The 21664-nt window shown below is 40.4% G+C and overlaps 1 protein-coding gene across 3 annotated transcripts in view; it reads left to right on the top strand.

The window, feature by feature from the left end:
• The window catches only part of cers1 (ceramide synthase 1), a 42403-nt gene that overhangs the window by 7510 nt on the left and 13229 nt on the right, over nt 1-21664 (top strand). For 2 of the 3 annotated variants that reach the window (XM_061778390.1, XM_061778388.1), the window contains one exon: nt 19409-19568. In XM_061778390.1, coding sequence (XP_061634374.1) covers nt 19409-19568 — 160 coding nt within the window. Of the gene's footprint in view, nt 1-11986; nt 12092-19408; nt 19569-21664 lie in introns of all 3 variants that reach the window. The other variant, XM_061778391.1, reaches the window with a different exon arrangement.

Raw genomic sequence — 21664 nt, 5'->3', positions numbered from 1 at the left:
AAAGTATGGCTGTCAGTTGACAAAACAGGTTATAAATTCACTGTGCAATAACAAATGCGCAGTTTTCATTGTGTAAAGACTACAGTAATTGGCTCTCAAATAGTGGCAGCACAAAGGCAGCACACTAGTGTTTATTAGGAAGGGGCTGTAAGCTTGAATTATCTTTATTTACCAGGGGAAAAATAAACAGTCAATTGATTAAATGTTTAAAGGTCTTTATGAGTATAGACACATGGATGTATGCTTCCCATAGTTTGTTTATTAGCCTACAAAGAACTTTAGACTGAATCAACAGGGCTTTTGCTATTGCATCCAAGTAGTGCACTTCTGCTTCACAATATGATTTATCACTCAATAGATTGTTATGCCATTGCCCATTCCTAATTTCTATGTAATTCAACATTTGTTTATTAGCATGTGACCTTAATCCTCTAGGAAATAGTCGAGAAAAGCAGTTATGTTACAGAACAGAGCTGCTTCCCAACAAAAGTTACATACCTTCAAACTTTGGACAGAAGAACTATGATGTGGCCATCTGCCTCAACTAGTTGATTAGATTAGAAACAGAGGTTAGTGGGATAAGCAAACGGCCATCATAGAATAGCATTAAGCATGTATTCGGGTTGCCTGTTGTCATACACAAAGGTGGCAAAAGTACTCACACTCTGTTCTAAAGTAGAAATACAAATACTTGTGTAAAAAATACTTCGGTAAAAGTCGACGTACTGATTCAATTCCTTTACTTTCAGTAAAATTAAAGTACAAAATCTTGAATGTACTTCAGTAGAAAACAAAAAAAAATAAATATTTTTTTTTACTGTCAATTACCGGTACTACTGTACTGCACATGCTATTTGGTGGTGTACTGGAGCCTGGTAGATTGTCCAGATAATTGTTAAAGATATCAACGAAGGCCAATTTTACATGTGTTTTTTGTGTGTGCTCTTTTACTAACTTAACTTTATACCACATCTTCTTCCTGTTTACAATATAGCACCTGCTGCTGACCAATAAGAGAAGAGAGCGATCTCACATGGTTTGTGGTCATGCATATTGGTTCACTTAGATTTTTTCATACCATGTGGAAAGGAACGGAACCAGGACGAACCAACTAATTCGGACGAGAGAAATCAGACTATTATTAAATACTCTACATGTACCAATGTGCCATGGTTGAACTGCTAACCTCAGTAAGATGTATCCCGATGACAGGTGGCCAGTGGGGTACCAGTACCACCCTAAAGACAAATTGTCCTTCTCATGGCTTCTACTACACAATCAAATATTAATAGATGTGAATCTATAAATGATTCAGTGTTACTGTAACCACACTACCTCAGACCCAAACTGGGGCGGCCACTAAGCTTTGCTTTTTATGGATCTTTTGTTGGTTTTTGTTCTAGATGCTAAACTAAGCATACAGTAAGCCAGTAAGCCCCTTTCAGGCGGATGTCACAGGGTACTTATAGTTTGCTATGCTGTGTTATGCGACTTCTACATGCTATATCGATGAAGTGTAATTGCAAGTTATTTCTTTTATCTTAACTGATAAGACATTTTTACCCATGTGCACACTAGAGACTTTGTGGTCTTTGTTGAAAAGCCCATCAGAAATCATGTGACAGATCACATGTAAAAACAAGTGTGAAAGTATTTGTACAGTGTCTATAAAAAGTCTACACACCCCTGTTACAATGCCAGGTTTTTGTGAAAAAATTGAGACCAAGAGAAATAATAAAAAAAAAAAAAAAACTTTTGTCACCATTATTGTGACCTGTAACCTGTACAACAGTTATTGTGTTTGTTTAATCTTTTCGAGAGTAAACGTAAAAATAACTGAAATAATGTGGCTGCACAAGTGTGTTCGCTCTCCTATAACTGGATGTGGCTGTGTTTAGAATTAACCAATCACATTCAAACTCATGTTCAATAGAAGTCAGCCCATACCTGCCAGTGAAGTGCCTCGGCTTAACACCAAATACATTTTAAATGTTCTAAGAAGGGCGGCACGGTGGACGACTGGTTAGAGCGTCAGCCTCAAAGTTCTGAGGACCCGGGTTCAATCCCCGGTCCCACCTGTGTGGAGTTTGCATGTTCTCCCCGTGCCTGCATGTGTTTTCTCCGGGCACTCCGGTTTCCTCCCACATCCCAAAAACATGCATTAATTGGAGACTCTAAATTACCCGTAGGCATGACTGTGAGTGCGAATGGTTGTTTGTTTCTGTGTGCCCTGCGATTGGCTGGCAACCAGTTCAGGGTGTACCCCGCCTCCTGCCCGATGACAGCTGGGATAGGCTCCAGCACGCCCGCGACCCTAGTGAGAAGCGGCTCAGAAAATGGATGGATGTTCTAAGAAGCTTTTCCTGAAATGTCTTTTGCTTTCTAGCATAAGCCTAAAGGTTTTGTGCTAACACTGACTGTTATTTTGAAGTGTTCATAATTCTTTCCACCAGTTTAAGGGCTCAGTTCCCACTGAAGATAACCTCAAAGCATAATGCTGCCACCACTATGCTTTACTGAAGTTATGGTGTTTGCGCCAAACATAGTTTTTGGAATTATGGCAAATACGTTCAACCTTGGTTTTATTAGACCATAACAAAACCTCCCAAACATGTGGGAAAATATGTTAAAGTTTGATGAAACCAAGGTTGAACATTTTAGCCATAATTCCAAAAGGTATGTTATTAATGGTAGCTATGGTTTTCGAATGATTTACCTTGGTCGCATTGTTTTCTTTATCGAAGACAAAATGGCATTTGAACAGGGTTGGGTAGACTTCTTATACTGTAGCTACTTCGTGTGCAGCCAGTCCTTCCTACTCCAGTGTGAATTGAACTTTTTTTTTTCTTTACGTAAAGCTTGAGAGAGGTTTGTTGATCACATAGAAGTACGGCCAAAAAGAGAAGAGAGAGACGAGAACGGAAGGAATAGTGGCCAGAAGTAAGGCCTGCTGAGTTGGCATTGCAGGAACCAATCATTAACACAATAGCGTGCATACCCAGGCACGCACATATGTTGGTGGTCTTAGAAGAACTTGAGCACCATGCAACTTTCATCATGGGCAGCACATTCTACACACAAGTAGTGGCTACCAAAGCATGCATGGCTCAAAATCTGTCAGCAGCAGCACTACAGTATAACCAATTTCATTTCAATCAAGCCCCTCACGCACAAAGTAATTGTTATAAACCGAACTGTGAGTGCAGCAGTGTGCTTGCCAGTGTTGCAGAACTTATCTCTCCGTGCAGAGCAGAGGAGTTACAAAAACACCTCCGTGGACCGAAAAGTGAAAGCGGCCTCAGATTGAACAAGTTTATCCAACCACAAGATACACGATCACCTTCCTCCTCTGGCTCATTTTTATTGCATTAGAGCCGCAAGGAGAAACCCGACACTTGAACTGTGGTCAGGGAAAGTGCTTGTCCATTGGGCCAAAAGTGCTCCCTCAGGTGGATGCCTTAGAATTCCGACCCTTGAATGAAGTTCAGCTATTGTGAGTTGCATGTATTGCCAATGGTACTGTAATCTAATTCCATCACCTAAACAGCACATAGCATGTGTTCCTTGTCATGTATATGCCATTGGGTGTCGTCTTCTGCTCGTCTTGTCTGTCCATCCATCCATTTTCCGAGGGTCACAAGGGTCACAAGGGTCGCGGGCGTGCTGGAGCCTAAATTTACGCTCCGAGCAAGCTGCAGATATATCGCCGTTATAGTGAAGTGGAAAAAATTTTAGCAATTAAGGTACTGTGGGGGAGGAGAGCCAGAGTCACCGCACTTTCAGTCGTTTGAACGAATTTGAGTTCGTTGTCACATTTCTGTCAGGCCAATTATACATTACTCGTGCACTCACTGTAGTAGTCTCCCCACGCTGCACTATTTGCATATCTGTTGTTTACCAATACTGGCCACTCATACCAGAGTAGCATCTGCCCCATTTGCACACTGACTGAGGAGTATCTGCAACATTTGCACAATCAACATTGTCCCAGGTTATCGCAGTACTAGTCACTTTAAACTGCATACATACCTTGAAGTCTCGGCACCCTTTGCACAATGGTCATTGCACCGGACTATTGCTATATTAGTCATTCAAACTGCTCTAAGTGCTAGAGGACTCTGAATCTTTTTTGCACAATTGTCAAAAGAACAAAAAAGAAAAAAAAACATTTGTACCGGCATTACCAGATAACTAGCAACCCTTTATTGCTCAGTGGCTGTTTTTGGTCAATGTCTTTTATGTCTCAAAAGTGTTCTCTGTCAGTTGACTGTCTATTTGTCTTGATTGAATAAGCCCCCCAAAAATTGTGTTTTCCAGGGGACTAGATCAAAATAATGGCATTTAAAATAATTTCAATGGGGAAATGTATTTTTTTATTCAGTAAATAGAGTATAGAGTAGCAATTTTGGTCACTGAATGAATTTAACTTCAAAGTCAAGGTACCACTGTATTAAGAAAACACAAGACAGCGCCAACTCGATATAATGTTTCCTAAAACTCTGTTTTAATTGTCTTATGCTAATAGTGCCTGCATCGTCCCTCCAGCTTGAAATGCACTTCAACAAACAACAAACAGCTCATGCCATAGAAAAAAAAGCTCTCTCCGCCTACTTCCTAAGTACCACCTACTCAGCACTTAACAGTAAACATTGAGCAAGCGACTCGCTGCTGGCTCAAGTGCCAGATTGTTGCCTCGTTCAGAGAGAAGGTAAAGAAATTTTGCACCTTTTAGCAGACGGCTAGAAACACAAATTATGTTTTCTGTGTACTACATACTGTGCAACACGCAATATGAAATTTGCTGTGGCGTTTCATGGATGCAGTCCAGTCAGCAGGTGTCGGAAAATTTTACTAGAACCAAAGAAACAAGGGGAGTCAGTGGTTGCGTCCTTTTCAAGGTGGTGAATCACAAAGCAGCCATGTTTTTCCTCCACAATGCAGTATCATGAATCAACACTGTTTGCTGACTGTGATGGTCTGGCCCTCCTCTGGGCAGGTGGAATGTGCCGTGCGGCCTTGACCGCTCCCGAGTTCCCGTGGCCAGCCACTAACTGATTTTCCTCTTCTGTTGGCCTTATTTAACCTTACACTAACTGTGGGTGCAGGCTTTTATGAGGCCCAAACACACTTGTTTCCAATTGGGCCACTCTATTACTGTGTATTAGGCTGCAGTAGTCTGTGGAACCAACTTCATTCTGTCTGTGCACTAGTATGCATGCATGCATGAGATAGTTTGCACCAGGAATTACTGATGAATTGGTTGCTCATCTCTTTGGAAATGGGTGAGATCTCACAAGAATTCACTGAGTGGACTTGGATCAGTTTTTGTACTACTACACCTCCACGCATCATATGATTTATTTTACAGATACAGGTACAGTATGTTTTGGTGGGATCTTAAGACTGAATGCATTTTATTTGGAAGGTTAAATTGTTTCCTCACGAGAGGTAGCAATAGCTTTCTAATCAATATTTTATATGCCGCATGATACTAGAAAATACTCATTGATTTAAAATCAGATTTGTCAATTCACACATACAAAAATGTAATTTCATTTAATGTTGAAAAAACTGCAATTGACTGGTGAGGTGACCAATGCAAGGTGTACCTTGTCCCTTACCCAAAGTCAGCACAGATAAGGTTCAGGTACCCGCGACCCAAACAAGGACAAGAACATGGATGCAAAAATGTGTACAGTGCATACTAATGAAAGTGTAGCAAAGCTAAATTTTACATTACAATTGTTCTTGCATTCACGAAGAAATGAATAAATACCTTACATTTGAAAGGGGTTGTATAGTGTTCCCCAATGAGGTCTATTGGAAGAGATTTAAATTAACAGCTAGAAAAAGACTGAGCTCCAGTAATACTCATTGTTCTCAGAAACCAGAGAGAATATGCCTGTGAGTAATGCTGTATGCACAGTTTGTATGTGTTACGGCTCCGTTAAGTTGCAGTTGTTTTAAGGTTTGTAATTACAGAAACATCTATGATAATTTATGTTAGCCCGTCTACAGCATTTCACATAATATGTTAGAATTAAGCTGCTGGACTTTCCTTGGGCTTAATTGCATGGTTTGATCGCACATTTTGGTGTTTACAAAGTTGCAAAGTTTATTTCTCGAGTTATGTGTCAGTTTTACAGTAAACAACTGGGAGTGACAAATGTCGAACAATGTAAAGCAAGAACGCTTCCTCTTATTTGATGAACAACTGTGAACTGTGAGAGAGAGGAAGTAAGAGCAGGCGCTAAGAAATACCTTTAAAGTGTGTTTTAATAAGTTTGGAGGCTGTAGAAGGGGTAAAACAAAACATTTTGGCCTGTATGGATTTTTTTCCCTGTTGTGGGTGGTTCTGAAACGTATCCCTGCCATAAACGGGCGTTCTCTGTTTTCATTATTAGCACTATATTTCAAGTAATATTTTACCATTAATTAGTGTCCATCTTTTTATCATGAAATATTTCTAAATTCTGTTGTGGACAATCGCATTGGTTTGGCAGCTCATTCCGATTTTTCACACTCACTTTTGGAGCGCCTCTGTTTTAATAAACACACTCATATGAAAGTAAGACAGTATAACAGTGCACTGGCAGGGCAATTTTGTACAATCTCTGCATAAGAGAGGGTTTAGACTGTCTGCAATGTGATGGCCGACTGTATTATCATCAGCCTGTGTAAATCTGTAGCTAAAAGAGAAGAGTCAGGACTCCAGGTGACACGTGACTTGCCAACACACACACATGGACACACGCACGGACACAGACAAACACACACACACACACACACACACACACACACACACTTGTACTGTCATCTGACCTCCCTCCTAAGCAGTGTTAAGAGCATTTGCACTCACCAGGGACCCGACCTGCTCGGACGCTAACAGCCATCCATTTAGACTCTCATATGTATGCCCTTTCTGTTTCATCAGTGTTACTCACTAGTGAACATGCTATAATGAACATAATATTTTCATTTTGATAAGAAAAAAATAGTACAGTAACAATAGCATCCTTGCAATAAACCCCTTTTTTGTTGCTAATAATCATTTCAGATAATTTAAAGTGTGGTGCTATTAAAAGGATCCACTTGAGAACACTGGCATGTGTTCCTTATATTATGGTATCTTATTAGGTGTGGGCATCGAGAACCGAGAACCGATTGGAACCTCCTATATCGTGGAAATCTGTAATGCCCACACAGTTATGAAAGGAGAGCCGCAGTCACCGATGCACTTTTCAGCCAATTATTGAACGCCGGGAGAACAGTAAAACACAAACACAGTGAACACTCTCTCGCGGGAGCTGCTGTCAGCCACAGCTCTCAGCCAGACACACGCTGACTGTCTTAGCTTGAGCCAACTGGCCCAGCTCCCTCCTGCTCGCTGTGTCACATGAAAGCCTAATTGGCCCCGCCTCTTAAAGACACAAACAGACAGGTAGTACAATACATACAGCATTTTTTATACGTTATGTTGGCAATAATTTTTTGTGTTCTAATACATTTACAATATGTTTAAAAATTGTGTTTTAATAAGTTGGAATGTGTTTAAAGCATGTAGGAGTGGTTAAACTTAAAAAGATCCATCCACCCATCCCTTTTCCGTACCGCTTATCCCCACTAGGGTCACGGGCGTGCTGGAGCCTATCCCAGCTTTCTTCGGGTGTGAGGCGGGGTGCACCCTGGACTGGTCGCCAGCCAATCGCAGGGCACATAGAAACAAACAACCATTTGCATTCACATTCACACCTACGGACAATTTAGAGTCTCCAATTAACCTACCGTGGATGTTTTAGCAGATTTTCCTTTATTGTGGGTGTGTCTTGAACAAGCAACGATTCATTGTTTCCCTTTGGACATAATGTATTGTATGATGTTAATCAAGACGTTAGCACATACACCTAATTTCAGTAAGTATTGTAGTAATAATTCCATGTATGTGTTTTGCTTTGTATTGTGGATTTATTTTTTGTACGTGAGATTACTTGAGATCAGCCAACATATCGCACATCTCAGCGTACAACCCAGCAAGCAACAAAGCAAGAACTCTCAGCATGTGTTTTTATTTTTATTTTTTAAAGAAATCAACTCAAAAGCAAAGCAGGAAGACTCCTGCCTGACCATACACATCACTAGTTAATCAAGTTATTACATAAGTAGTTTTACAACGGTTCACGTCTTTTTACGTTTGACAAGTAAGAACTTTCTTTTTTTCCCAGTATTACATTATTATTTCTATTTCCATCTGAATTGTATTGCCATTATTATGTACGTTCCAGATTTGAATGAATCTTGTGTGCGACTTTGGAGGTTCCACTTTTATGTGGCTGGATACCAGTCTCTTGTTATACAGTACCCTGAGTTAAGCTATCTATCTATTGATTTTCTATAGTGCTTGTCCTTATTAGGGTCACGGGTGAGCTGGAGCCTATCCAACAAGACTATGGATGAGAGGCACTCTACACCCTGGGGTGGTCGCCACCTAATCACAGGGCACATATAAGCAAACAAAAATGGAAAATGTAGTCTTTAATTAACCTAATGTATGTTTGTGGAATGTGGGAGGAAGGGTTATTACATGCAATAAACAAAGTAAGCATGAGGAGAACATGCAAACTCTCGACAGGAAGGCCATAGCCAAGGTCCGAACCTCAGGCAGGGATGCTAACTCCTAGATGTGCTGCCATTAATTGACCATTTAAAAAAAAAAACTATCCAGATTATACACTACTTGTGGCCCACTTTAAGGTTTGTTCTCAAGAAAGCTTTGTTGTTCATGGCGAGCTTTTGAATGACCCTATTGTCTGTTGAAGACAGAGACTCATTGTATCAGCCCTCTTTTCTCTCCATGCTATATGTGGCACGACTATTGCATTATGAATAACAGCCATATGTCTCCTAACACGCCAGCGAGAGTGAGTTTAACAATTGGCCGAGAATGAATTCTCTCTTTATGTTGCTTTAACAGAGGGTTTCAATTGCATTAGCGTGAACAGTTTCTTCTTTCCGCATGCGTAATACCAATTAGGAGATACATTTTTAAGTTTGTGATCAAATAATAAAGCGCACATGACTGTACAACATGAGACCCCCAATGGCACGCTGAAACAAAATTATTATTATTTTTTGCTATGGGCTGTATAACACTAGAAGAATGTCTGATGTCTTTGCAGTGGTCAGAACACAATTTAGGAATAGAAATAGTCAAAGAAAATACATACTTTGGTACCTTGTGCACATGTTTAGAATAATATTAATGAACATGAGTGTCTTCTGTCACTAATATCAAATTAAAAAAAAAAATTCTGTTCCAGCCCCTACAAAAACACCACAATTTTCTTTAACATATTCAAATAAATAAATAAAAATAGCATCATATTGTATTAAAACATAATAAAAGAGGATGTAAACAAATGCACTGGTTTTCTAAAGTGTATTTAATGTACTTATACTGGTACATGCATTCATATGTTGCTTGTGTGGATTTAAGGGGTCTGGCCTAGTGCAGTGATTCCCAACTTTTGGGTCGGGACCAAAGAGCCCTTTTTGGAGGGTCGCAGACAGGTAGTAAAAAATTTATAGCATAATAATTCAGACTGTTTATTTAAAAAATAAAACAGTTGCAGTGGTTTTGGTCTGCAGCCTTCACTTCATGAAAAGAATAACTATTGATTTTGCACTTTTCTAAAAAGAAAACATCAGGGCTAAGATGTAAAATTTTCTACATGTAGTTATGTTCATCCTTAGTTTCTTAACTGCCAGTCTTCCCAGTTAACATTGATATTTGACTTCTAAAGCCGTCAATGGCAGTGACTGTGTTAATATGGTGCTCTTAAAGCTACTATAAACATGTAAGCATGAGTAAGTAAATTTAAAATTATGATATTCAGATGTTTTCAAAGGTTAATACATAAATCATTTTACACTTGAGACTATCTGAGTCCCAGGATACACTCATTGTCTGGAAACAATGAATCCCTGCAATTTATCATCATGGAGTACAGATGCAGTAATCCTCCACTATATGACGGTTGTTGCTTCGTGGTCCCGCTGTATTGCAGATTTTTATTTGTACAATTTGTATAATATTTTTATGTTATCCATTGCTCTTGCTCTCTCTCAATATATTATGTTTCAGTTTGCCACAAGGGCAAATCTTTTAGGAGGATATATTTGCCCTGAAACTATCACGATAAACGAAACTATCACGTTAAACGATAAAATCCCGGCCTCCGCCTGTTTGGAGTTTGCATGTTCTCCCCGTGCCTGCGTGGGTTTTCTCAGCGTACTCCGGTTTCCTCCCACATCCCAAAATCATGCGTGATAGGTTGATTGATGACTCTAAGTTGCCCGTAGGTGTGTATGTGAGTGCGACTGGTTGTTGAAGTGGCCCAAAAATGTCTTAACGCCTGCCAAATGTGAATGAATAAAAAATACACCATCTATGTTGTACTCGAAAGCATTTGAGCTTCGTTACTGTTTTTAAATCAGATGCCATACATTGTAATATCACTCTTATTTTTTAATTTTCATTTTTATTTATTGTATGAATTTTGATGTCACTGTACGATATAATTTCTGATGCCTCTTTTGAAAGAGATTTTATCTCTCAATAAGCTTTTACCTGGTTAAATAAAGGACAAACAAAATGTAAAATAAGGGACTGTGATGTGAGACCTTTACCCGTCAATCAAAAATGCCAAAAATTAGTTCGCTGAAGTCAACTACTTTTTAAACAGTTAACTTTCCCGTATGTGTGTGTGATGTGGGGAACACAGACACAACTCCGAGCGCTGATGTTTTAACGATGTCGCTGCTATCGAGTGAGCTTTTTAACTCCAGCCCTTAGCTCACGAGCTTATTAGCTTGCAGACTAACGAACGTAATAAACAGTTGACTTTCCCTTTATCCCAGTTGTGTGTATCTACGGAGCAAACACCGTTCTGCCAATGGCTTGCTGAGTTGTGAGCAGTGTGGCAGGTGTTACCAAAACAATGAACATTTATCGAGTCCAGAAAAAACTTCTGTGTCCATTGTATGGATTGATAACCCGCCACACTCTGCCTCTGATTGGCTAGCACCTGTGTGTGGAAGCTCTTCGCTAACATGCACGCATGCACACACGCACACACACACAAACACACACACGCAGGGCGGGTCTTAAACCATGCGTCAATGGACGCAGATTAAATGTACTTCATGTGTCCCTGCTAATTTTTGTGCGTCTCAGACGCAGGATGCACATCATACGAGATCCTTGCTCATATTAAACAATACATGATTTTCATTGTTCCTAACCTTTATAAAAGTGGATTTCGACAATCAAAAAATCTGGTTCTCTGGGTAACAGTTGAAAACCAATGGCCTGGTCAGTTGGTCTTGATGGAGCGAGTCGGGTTGGTTGGTTGGTTATTTCTGTAATAGTCAGCTTCAGCTGTATGGTGGACCCCAAAAACAGACACAACAATCTTTGAGCAATTTAGTAGTCTTTATTCAAAACCAAGGGAGCATTCAAGTGTGAAATATCGAACAAAAGAATACAAAAGCAGAAAACGATAACAAAAGGTCAACGAGAAAACGAAGCAATTTATACGATAACTAACTAATAGAGTTGGACGGAGCTACAGTGGAAGGAAGGTACTCCATCCATCCATCAATTTTCCATACCGCTTATTCTCACAAGGGTCGCGGGCGTGCTGGAGCCTATCCCAGCTACCTTCGGGCGAGAAGCGGGGTACACCCTCAACTGGTCGCCAGCCAATCGCAGGGAAGGTACTCCTGTAAAACAAAACAGGATCTAATCTACACAGGCAGAATTACAACAATGAAACAAAAACCTACAATTACAAAAACAGAACTGACGGACAGAAAGAAAGGACACAAGAAGAGGTGACAATGGTGACAAGCAATCGGATGCAATAATGCGCCACCTTCCTTCCGCTGTGACTGAGTTTAAATACAGAATGGCAATGCTTGCCAACAGGTGTGACAAGGCATCTCTGCCCACCAGCACTTCCGAAGGTGACTGTGGAGTCATGTACAAAAAGTCAACAGAAGACAGGAAAACTGAAACACAACAATTTCAATTGTGAGTGTTCTCATTTTGTATTTGTGTGTTTGACTGTTTGTTCCATGCAATATGGTATTCATCATGAGCTTGCACTGTGACAGAAGGGCCTTAGCAAAATAACGGGAACAACATGAAATGTATTTATGTATTTAAGACAAGCTTGTGATTGGAGATCAGTATTCCGTTGGTGTTGGGCTGGCCCCTCTGAGAAATGTGAGTTTTCTTGGCAGGACAGGACAGGACTTTGCAGTAAGGCAACACGTTTGAACCCGGGTTAGGCCAGTTTCATTCAGATGTCCTCATTACTTAGTGCCCGTGGACGATTCTTTGCTGTTTGACGGAATGGAAAGTGTACGCACTGTGGAACTCATTCCTTTTAAAGGAGACTACTATTTTTTTGTCCTTCCTTGCACACAAATGTGGATTTCTGTGTTTTGATGTACTGACCTATGCATTTAAATGAAACCACATGTAACCCCTAAACATTTGTTTACCTCATGTTTCCCCTTCTATTATTAACTCTGCATTTTTCCATCAACATGCTCATCACCGTGAACTCATTCGTGCAGGCCCAATTCTTTTTCATTTATATAGTCTCATAAAAAATTGCAGCTGGCCCATCTTGAGATGCTCTGTGGACCGCTACAACTGGCTCCAGTGAGCATACAAGATGTGGATGATTAAACTTAAATGACCCAGAGAGCATAGTGTGTGTCTGAGTGGGTGCGATTGAGGGCAGAGAAGCAAAGGACCACCATACTGATTTTCCATCATCACACTTTATACATGTGTCTTCGGTATTATTTTATTTGTTTTTGAAGTTTTTGGGACTAATGGAATGTAATTGCGGAGGTACTGTATATATTTTAACGGGAGTTAGAATAGTTATTCCCTCTCTGTGTGATGTTCAATCACCTATGACCTTCAACTCACTAGTACACCACTAAAGAGTGATACTGTTACAATGTGTTTAAACTATTCGGTGGAGGACAGGAGGTGGCAGCGGTGAGATGCGGAGATCCGACCCACGGGGGCTTCCCGGTGGCGGCCACCGCGAGCCAGTATGCTGACTTCGTGAAGCGGACAGAGGCTAGTGTGAACAACAAGGCGCCTCTATCTCAATTGTGAAGCGATGCTCCGACAAGCATAGTACGCCGTAGAAGTTGCAATGCTAACGCACTCCTCTCAACGCTGCAGTCGCACGGGCCAATCAGTGTATTTCTTTAGACGTACACATTGGTGGCATGGGTTGCGCGTCCAAACGGGTGTGTTTACACAGAAAGTGTAAAAGTGAGGAAGTGAAGCGCTGTAGCAGCCTGGCTAAGCGGCTTGGTTTCGTATAGTCGGCACAAAACAACATTTTAAGCACAACGGCTCATTATTTTATGCAGAGACAAGGCCACGATGATATTGAGGCACTTTTAATTTCTCAAAAACTACTGTGACATCCCTACATCTGACAATATTATTTTTCATTCCCTTGCCCGATCAGAATGTTGTTTTACTCGCTTGCCCGTGAGTATTTTTCAGTTGCCCCGGGCAATCGGGAATCATTAAAACTTCGAGCCCTGATTCCTGAATCATAATGGCAACAAGCCTTCTGTTAGTCATCACCATGGAGAAGAAAGTGGCTTGTTAACTAACAAAACAGTTCTGTTTTACACTGAGTGACATGATAGTGATATACTGTACGTTCCAAAATACTATGAATCCATTTGGATTATTGTGTGATAAATATACCAAGACATGCAAATTTTACAAATATGAATTATATCTTGTTAAAACAAGTCATTGGCTCTGTCTTAACATGTTCAACAAAAGTTCATAGTACACGATGAATGGCATGGCACAATCCTTTTGGAATTTGGCTTTCATCTTTTTTTGGAAAACAGCTGTCTCTTCATACGCTAATTATACACTTGCTAAAACAACATATTTAAGGATACCGTTTTTATTTTAACATACGTTAACTCTTGAGTAGATAAGAGACAGGACAAGGAGCACTTTTAGAATAAAGAGAAATACAATTTATTAAAGACTTTCATGCAAGGAGAGTACACCTGATGGCTTCAAAAAGTGGCTGTCTATTTATCCTTAGGCAAGGTCATACACAGTACACACATGAACATCAGTTATCATCTCCCTAATGCAACTGGCGCCCCCAATCCACAGAAATCTTGCTTTGTCCTATCCTCACACTAAAACAAAAGTTTATATGAAGTCATAATTAGCATAGAATACATTTTGTGCAAAAGCATATCTTTTTCTAACACCTTCCATTAAACATACTGTGATGGCTGTCAAAATATTTTTTTGTGCTATAGTGGTTTTGTGGGGCATTGCTATGAAATACTATGCTATAAAATATTTTTAAAAAAAAAATGTGTCCTTAAATAAAACCTAAATGTGACATGCGCGGTCAAGCGACACAAACTCACTGTGGTTTGTATGCAATTTCAATCTCACATTTACTTTCATCACTTTCTTATTTGCTAATCTTTGTTTGACTTTGGATGTGTGATGACAGTCAAGGGCAAACCCAGGTCAAACCTTTTGATTGCAACCTACAAAGAAAACAAAACGGAAACAAACAGAACAGGACACAAAACCCCACAAATCCAGTTTTATGATGATCACATATTAATAAAATATAAATAAGTCATAATCAGCTGATTTGAATACTGACAGAATTTGCATGTGTGTAAATGTGACAAAGAGAGTGTCTGGGTGACATCATACTGAACTGGAAAGAATCCAGCGGGAAGAATCCAAAGGGATGAAAGTGGACCATTCCGAGCAGAACCACATGAGCCAGTGTCCTGACTCACTGGCCCAGTTTATCTGCTTATACAACAGCCTAATGAAGTCCATTCACCCTCTGTCGTCTCTCATCACTTACTTCCTGGAAGGAAGGAGAACTTTAGAGCATGGAGGGTTCAGTAATTAGAGCAGCTGCATGTCAGCGGGGAACTAAAGGAAATGACAAAGAAAGAATGAGGAATGAGTTGGAAGAAGGAGCCAAGGGAACCACTTGTCATTAGGTCTCCTTCACACGAGCTCCGATTTTTTTCTCCGATTTCCTCGGTTCTTTTTTAAAACAAGTGTAAAAGCAGAGATGGGAGTAAATAATGTTGTCATATGTGCAAGTCATAAATAAGTGTCAAGTCTTAACCTTCAACTTTCAAGCAAGTCCCAAGTTACTTCAGCAAAAATCAAAAATTGCGTCCAAGTTATTACTTGGTTTAAACAAGTCAAGTCATACAACCGTGATCAGTCACAACATATACTGTATTTGCACATTAGCCACTTTACACTCAGGAGGCCTATATCTACTAAAACATTGACCCTCATTATTTGTTTTTAATGGTCCCAAACCAATCTACATATGTCTATTGCAGTACTTTGTCTTCTCAATTAGACGCACAACCGACATGAAGCCCATTTATTGTTTGACGAGCTCACGGTGAGCTAAACTGTATAATTAATTTAGGTTATCTGCCTTAGTGGGTTTCATACCGATGGATGAAGTTGAATGTCGTAGTTGTGTTTTTTATCTGTTACTATTTACCATTCTGTTTTTCCCAATGTGATGAAAAACACAATCCTTGAATCCAAATGTAGTTACTGTATCTTTGGCGCTCCCTCTGTGATACTCGCTTCATGAGGTAGCCTTTGAATTTTGCATCATACTGGTGGTTTGCCTGGCTGACTATCTTGAAAATCAAGATTTTCAAATATAAGCAGACAAGACTTGTCTGGTCAAATGGATTAAGTCCAAGTGAAGTCGAGTCTCACGAATACCAAGTCAAGCAAAGCTAAGCAAGTCCCAAGTCCTAGAATTGCCCACTTAAGTCTGACTCGAGTCGAGTCGTGACCTGAGCCCCCCTCTGGTAGTAGAGCTTGAGGAGGACATTGGAATGAAATCCAATGAATTGTCTTTCTGAGTTTGATTGGGGAAAGAGTTGAACGCTCAAAGGTGAGGTCAAGGCCACTTATCTGACACAGGTCCCAAGGATTATCTCGGTGTCCTTCGTCCACTGTCATAAATGGCACTACAAGATAGGACTTTGGCCATACTCATGCTCAGTGACTATGTGCCATTGCTTCAAACTAAATCTAAGACTCATATGCTCCGTTTTAAGTAGAAACTACTTTGAGCCTTGTGGTACTGTCTTTGGAGACAGGCCGAGAAATGTAGATGTCCATATCGCAGGCCTGTCGATAACTCGGTGAGACCTTAAGACCTTTGACTGCAGAATTCAATTTCTGTGAGATCATAAGCAGAGATACTGGAAATCATCCACATGAAAGACACTGTGTGAATGGTGTTGAACAAACCATGCAGGACTCTGGAACACTATCTTAAGAACGCATGATTGAGATTTTAGTTTACAGTGTTTCCCCTCTATATCGCGCTTCATTGTTTACGCCTTTGCTATATCGTAGATTTTTTTTGTGGAACGTATATGTCGCAGAAATCCCCACTAATTTGCGTTTTTTGATGGTATGCTTACTGAAATGCCCTTGCATGTAGGAAAGGAAAGCCAAAGCTGCCAATGAATTACAATATTTATTATACAGTTTATATTTGCTATTTGTTTGGTGTGTTCGTATATGTTTGGAATGTGTTTCAAAATTGTGTTTTGATAAGTTTAAATGTGTTTAAAGTGTGCGGGAATGGTAAAAATCATGGATTTTCACCTATAGTGCGATTTGGTTTGGTCGAATATGAGATGTGTAGTGTAGGTAGGCAGGTGTAGTGTGACCAATGTGTTTCAGGCTTTGGAGAGCCAGTGTGGGCCTGTTTTGTGGCAGGCGGGCGGAGGGTTCGAGCGATGTGGAGCAAGACTGAGGGGGCAATGCTGACAGATGGCTTCTATAAATAAATGTCGGAGGCAGGGGGCAGACTGAGAGGGAGAAGCAAGTGTGGAGTTGAGCAGAGAGTGAAGGAGGGGGCTGACAGATGTGCTAGAATATGCAACACAATGTGCTGAGATTCTGCTGTCTGCTTCGTTCTGAGCCTGCATGTCAATGAGTCATGGCCTCTCTGCCTACTATTTTCTTTTCTTTTTTGAGTTACATGTGATTTGTCACGACCACACAACCCAGAGTGTCGCTGTTGCATGATCTCAATCCACGTGGGCCTGTCAGATTCCTTCCCTGTTGTTGTTTCCGACTCAAGGGTCACACAACCACTAAATGTACCTTATTTCATATCTGACGTTAATTAGAGTTCAAGATTCCAGAGAAAGACTTTATTTGAACAAATACGTTTATTTGTAGTTGCGGCAAATCAAGCTTGAATCAAAATGGATTTATTGCATTTTGGAAAATATATCTTCAAATTGACAGCACACTCAGCCATTCATCACAGCTTGATATCTTATTAGAGCAGTAGTAAATATACTGTATAAAATAATGTAATGTGATGATAATAAAGGGGGAATCATTTGATTGTGACCTTCAGACGACTCACAGTTTACATTTCGCCGTAGCCACACTTCCTGCATGAAGTTATGGTGTAATCAGAGCCTTATCAGATCATGTCCTGTTGACTGCTAACAACTGACTCAGATGGACTGGATAGCTGAGGCATGAGGCAGGCATCTTTCTCTTTCCTGCAGCCTCCGCTTGTTCACTTTGAAGCCCAAAGTGGCGCGTTTGTGTGTGAATGTTATTTAGGAGGCTGTCACAAAGCTGGGTTTGAGTTGAGACACCATACAAACACCCTGCCTGTCTTATGCTGTTACACTTGCACTCTTACCGAACCTTACCTGTCTAAATGTGTACGTCCTGTGATCTTGCAGTTGTAATTTACATCATTGTGGAGTTCTTGAATAAGCTTGTTTATGTGCAGAGGCGGTCGCAATGTTGCCGAGGTGGAAGCTGGTGACTGCCCCCGCCAATAAGGAGGTGGTGCCTTGTTATCAGACTCCATCAGGATGTCAGCAGGCCTCTCCTCCACTTTCTCTATTTCTGCTTCTATGAAGTTAATATCTGTGTGCGAGTAAGCCACGTGTTTTACATTGTAGAATAATTCAGTATTTTATTTTGTGCATTTTTTCCTTTGTAAGTACAGCACATTTTTAAGTACAGCTCAGTTGTATTTGCTGTAACTTTTAAGTACAATGCATTTGATTATAATCTTTTATTTTCCTCATATTTAAACACAGTGTTAATGTTCAAACGTTAAGTGGATTACAATATTAAATGTACTTAACTTTAGGATTTAACCCCTGCCTCATTTTTGATGAAAAAAGTACACTACTGTAATGTTTTAATTTGGTCATTATGGTGATACTTGGAGAGCTAAATATTTTTTGAGGTGGTACTTGGTGTAAAAGGTTTGAAGCTCTATACTTTAAACTGATAAAAGAATGAATACATGTAAAAATATATAAATATCATCAAATCTCATTTGTATAACACTATGTGAATAGTCCAGTTTCCCCCCACTTTCTTGCAAATTCCACTATTTGCTGATATTTTTTAACCTCTTCTCCATTAGGCTCTTGCTCTTTATGAAATGCCCAAAAAAGACAAAAGTAGGACTCCTTCTCTTTGAGACAAGGATTTTGCACCATTTTGTGCCATCTTTGCCCCAAGGAACTATGTTGAAGCAACGCCTCACGACTGAGATGAAGAAGTTATGAAGGTCGTTGCTGCATGTGCACTTCAGGTGCAATTTTTTAAAATCAAATCATCTGTAATCACTTTCTTTTTAACGTTGCAAAATGAGTCGAAATGATATTAAAGCGTTTTGGGATCATAGTTTGTCGTAAATTTGTGGTCTAAACCATCAACATAGGCAATTATAAACCTTTTTCGGGGGCACATGATTTACTTGTAGTTTTTCGCTGTTCAAGTCAGGACTAGGTGACTATCCCTGGCGAATAGCACGGGATTACTGTACCTAAAAGCATCGGGTACTATATCTTTTATCATATAAACAACATTCCAGCATAATCAGCATCAGAAGCCAGTCGTTGGCTCTTCTGTACTTCGTGAACACATTGCTGTGTGTGTACTTGTGTTTGACAGTGTGTCCTCAACTAGGAGTTTTAAACAAAGAAACTTAATTATTAAGTGAACGTTAGAAAATGGGACAATTGTTTATTGGGGTTTTGAATGAGAACAATTTGGAAGTCAACCAGTTTATAAGAGCAGGTTTGGCTTTTAAGGTGCCACTGTATGTAACACATGCCGACATCCATTATGTAGGATCACATGCAGCAGAGAGAGGATTGCTCTACTGATAGCATGCTGTATACAGTATGAGTTGCAGTTTACCTGTTGTTTCTCTGTCTCACTGTTGTGTTTTGTCTGTCTCTGCAGCCTCTGGCACAGTGGTGCAGGTTGCTGCCCAAAGATGCCGCCAAGATGCCGGAGAGTGCGTGGAAGCTGGTCTTCTACACCATGTCGTGGTGCTACAGCACCTACCTGCTCTTTTTCACCTCCTACCCCTTTTTCCACAACCCACCCTCCGTCTTCTACAGTAAGTCACAGGGCACATTGGTGTAAAGTCACATCCCTCGGTTAGCTACAAGCACTGTATGATGGCAGTAAACTCAATTCAACTCCTTCACAATAATCAGGAGTTTGGCAAACAGAATCAGAATCCTCTTTATTTGCCAAGTACTGTACTGTATGTCGAAAACACACAAGGAATTTGTCTCCGGTAGTTGGAGCCGCTCTTGTACGACAATAGACAGCCATTTTGACAAAAAATACTTTTGAGACATAAAAACATTAAAAACACACTACGAAGAGTCACATAGCAATAAAAGGTTACCGGTAATGCTGATACAATTACAGTTGTGCAAATGATGCAGAGTCCTCAAGCAATTTAATGGCAAGAGGGAAGAAGCTGTTGGAATGTCTTGATTTCCATGACGATTGATGATTTCCATGACCTGGATAGATGTAAAGGAAAAACTATTTTTAGCGAGCATTTTTTATTAATATTGTGACAGTAAGTTCAAATTCTATTAGACAATTATGCTATTAGGCTTACAATACTGTCATTTCCAAATTTACACCAATGCAAGTGTGATTTTAAAAAAGAACAGCCAAAAATCATCTCACTGGTAAGACATTTTCTAAACAGAGCACCACGTTGGTGACCCCTGCTCTAAATTGTCCATAGGTTTGAATGCGAATTGCCCAGTGACTGATTGGCGACCAGTCCAGGGTGTCAACTGGAACTGGAACGTTTATGGTACATCGTACTGCACATATAATTAATTGATGCCAAGTGGGATATTTTGTAGTCCTGGCACTCTATACCAGGGACTGGTTGCCAGTCAATCACATGCTGCTTGTGATTAGTGCATTTGTACAATTGAATATTTGTAATTATCCATAGGTGTGAATCTGAGTGTAAATGCTTTTTCGCATGTGCCCTGCCATTCCTTCTTATGCAGTCCAGGGTGTACTCTACCTATTGACCAAAGTCAGCTGGGATAGATTGCAGCTCGCCTGAGAAATCAGGACAGGCGGTATAGAAAATGGCTAGCTGCAACCTTTATGGTAATATTCACGTTTTCACAGTAAAATCTTAATTTGAATTGAATTGACTGAACGTCTTGGTCTGAGAGCTCTCTTGTATTGGATCTCTTTAGATTGTAAAGGGTTGGTATGGTGGACGACTGATTGGCACATCCGCATCACAGTTCTGAAGAGCCGGGTTCAAATCCAGCCTCGCCTGTGTGGAGTTTGCATGTTCTCCCCGTACCTGCGTGGGTTTTCTCCGGGTACTCCAGTTTCCTCCCACATCCCAAAAACATGCATGGTAGGTTGATTGAAGACTCTTAAATTGTCCGTAGGTATAAATGTGAATCTGAGTGTGAATGGTTGTTTGTTTATATGTGCCCTGCGATTGGCTGGCAACCATTTCAGGGTGTACCCCGCCTCCTGCCCGCAGTTAGCTGCGATAGGCTTCAGCATACCCGCCACCCTAGTGAGGATAACCCGTGTAGAAAATGGATGGATACTTTGTAAAGGTGTACCTCGTGAAGAGTCAAATGAGTTTAGTTGCACAGGAAAAATGCATATTTCATCGCAATGTTACCAAGCCTGTCTCTTACGTAACTCCTCGAGGTAGAGAAGTCAAGTCAAGACATTTCTACAGTATTTGATCAGCATCAGAAAATAGAGAAGCCACTTTTTCTCAGCAGAAACAGAATAATTTCCATACTTTTCCCATAAGATGTACTTGTTGGCCACATAACCGGTGCATAAGATGCCTGTGGTGGCCAGCCAGCCGGCTGCTTCCGACAGTTTGGAGAGATGAGATGCTGCAGACATTTTGTTTGTGTGTATGAAACAGCAGCCTGTTGCCATTCTGAAGGTGCCGTCTTTGTATACTCATACAAATAGCCCCATTTTGGCTGTACATGATCAAATTAGGGTTGCACGATGGACTAGTGGTTATCACATATACCTCATAGTTCGGCAGTACGGGGTTGGGAGTCCGGCCCTCCTATGTGGATTTTGCATGTTTTCCCCTTGCTTGTGTGCGTTTTCTTCATGTACTTCGCCTTTTTCCCACATTCCAAAAACATGCATGTTATGTTCTTTGAAGATTAGAAG

The sequence above is a fragment of the Phyllopteryx taeniolatus genome, chromosome 7, assembly GCF_024500385.1.
Source record: "Phyllopteryx taeniolatus isolate TA_2022b chromosome 7, UOR_Ptae_1.2, whole genome shotgun sequence".
Taxonomy (NCBI): Eukaryota; Metazoa; Chordata; class Actinopteri; order Syngnathiformes; family Syngnathidae; genus Phyllopteryx; species Phyllopteryx taeniolatus.
Note: the sequence above shows the minus strand (reverse complement) of the source record. Positions and strands in the feature narration are given on the sequence as shown.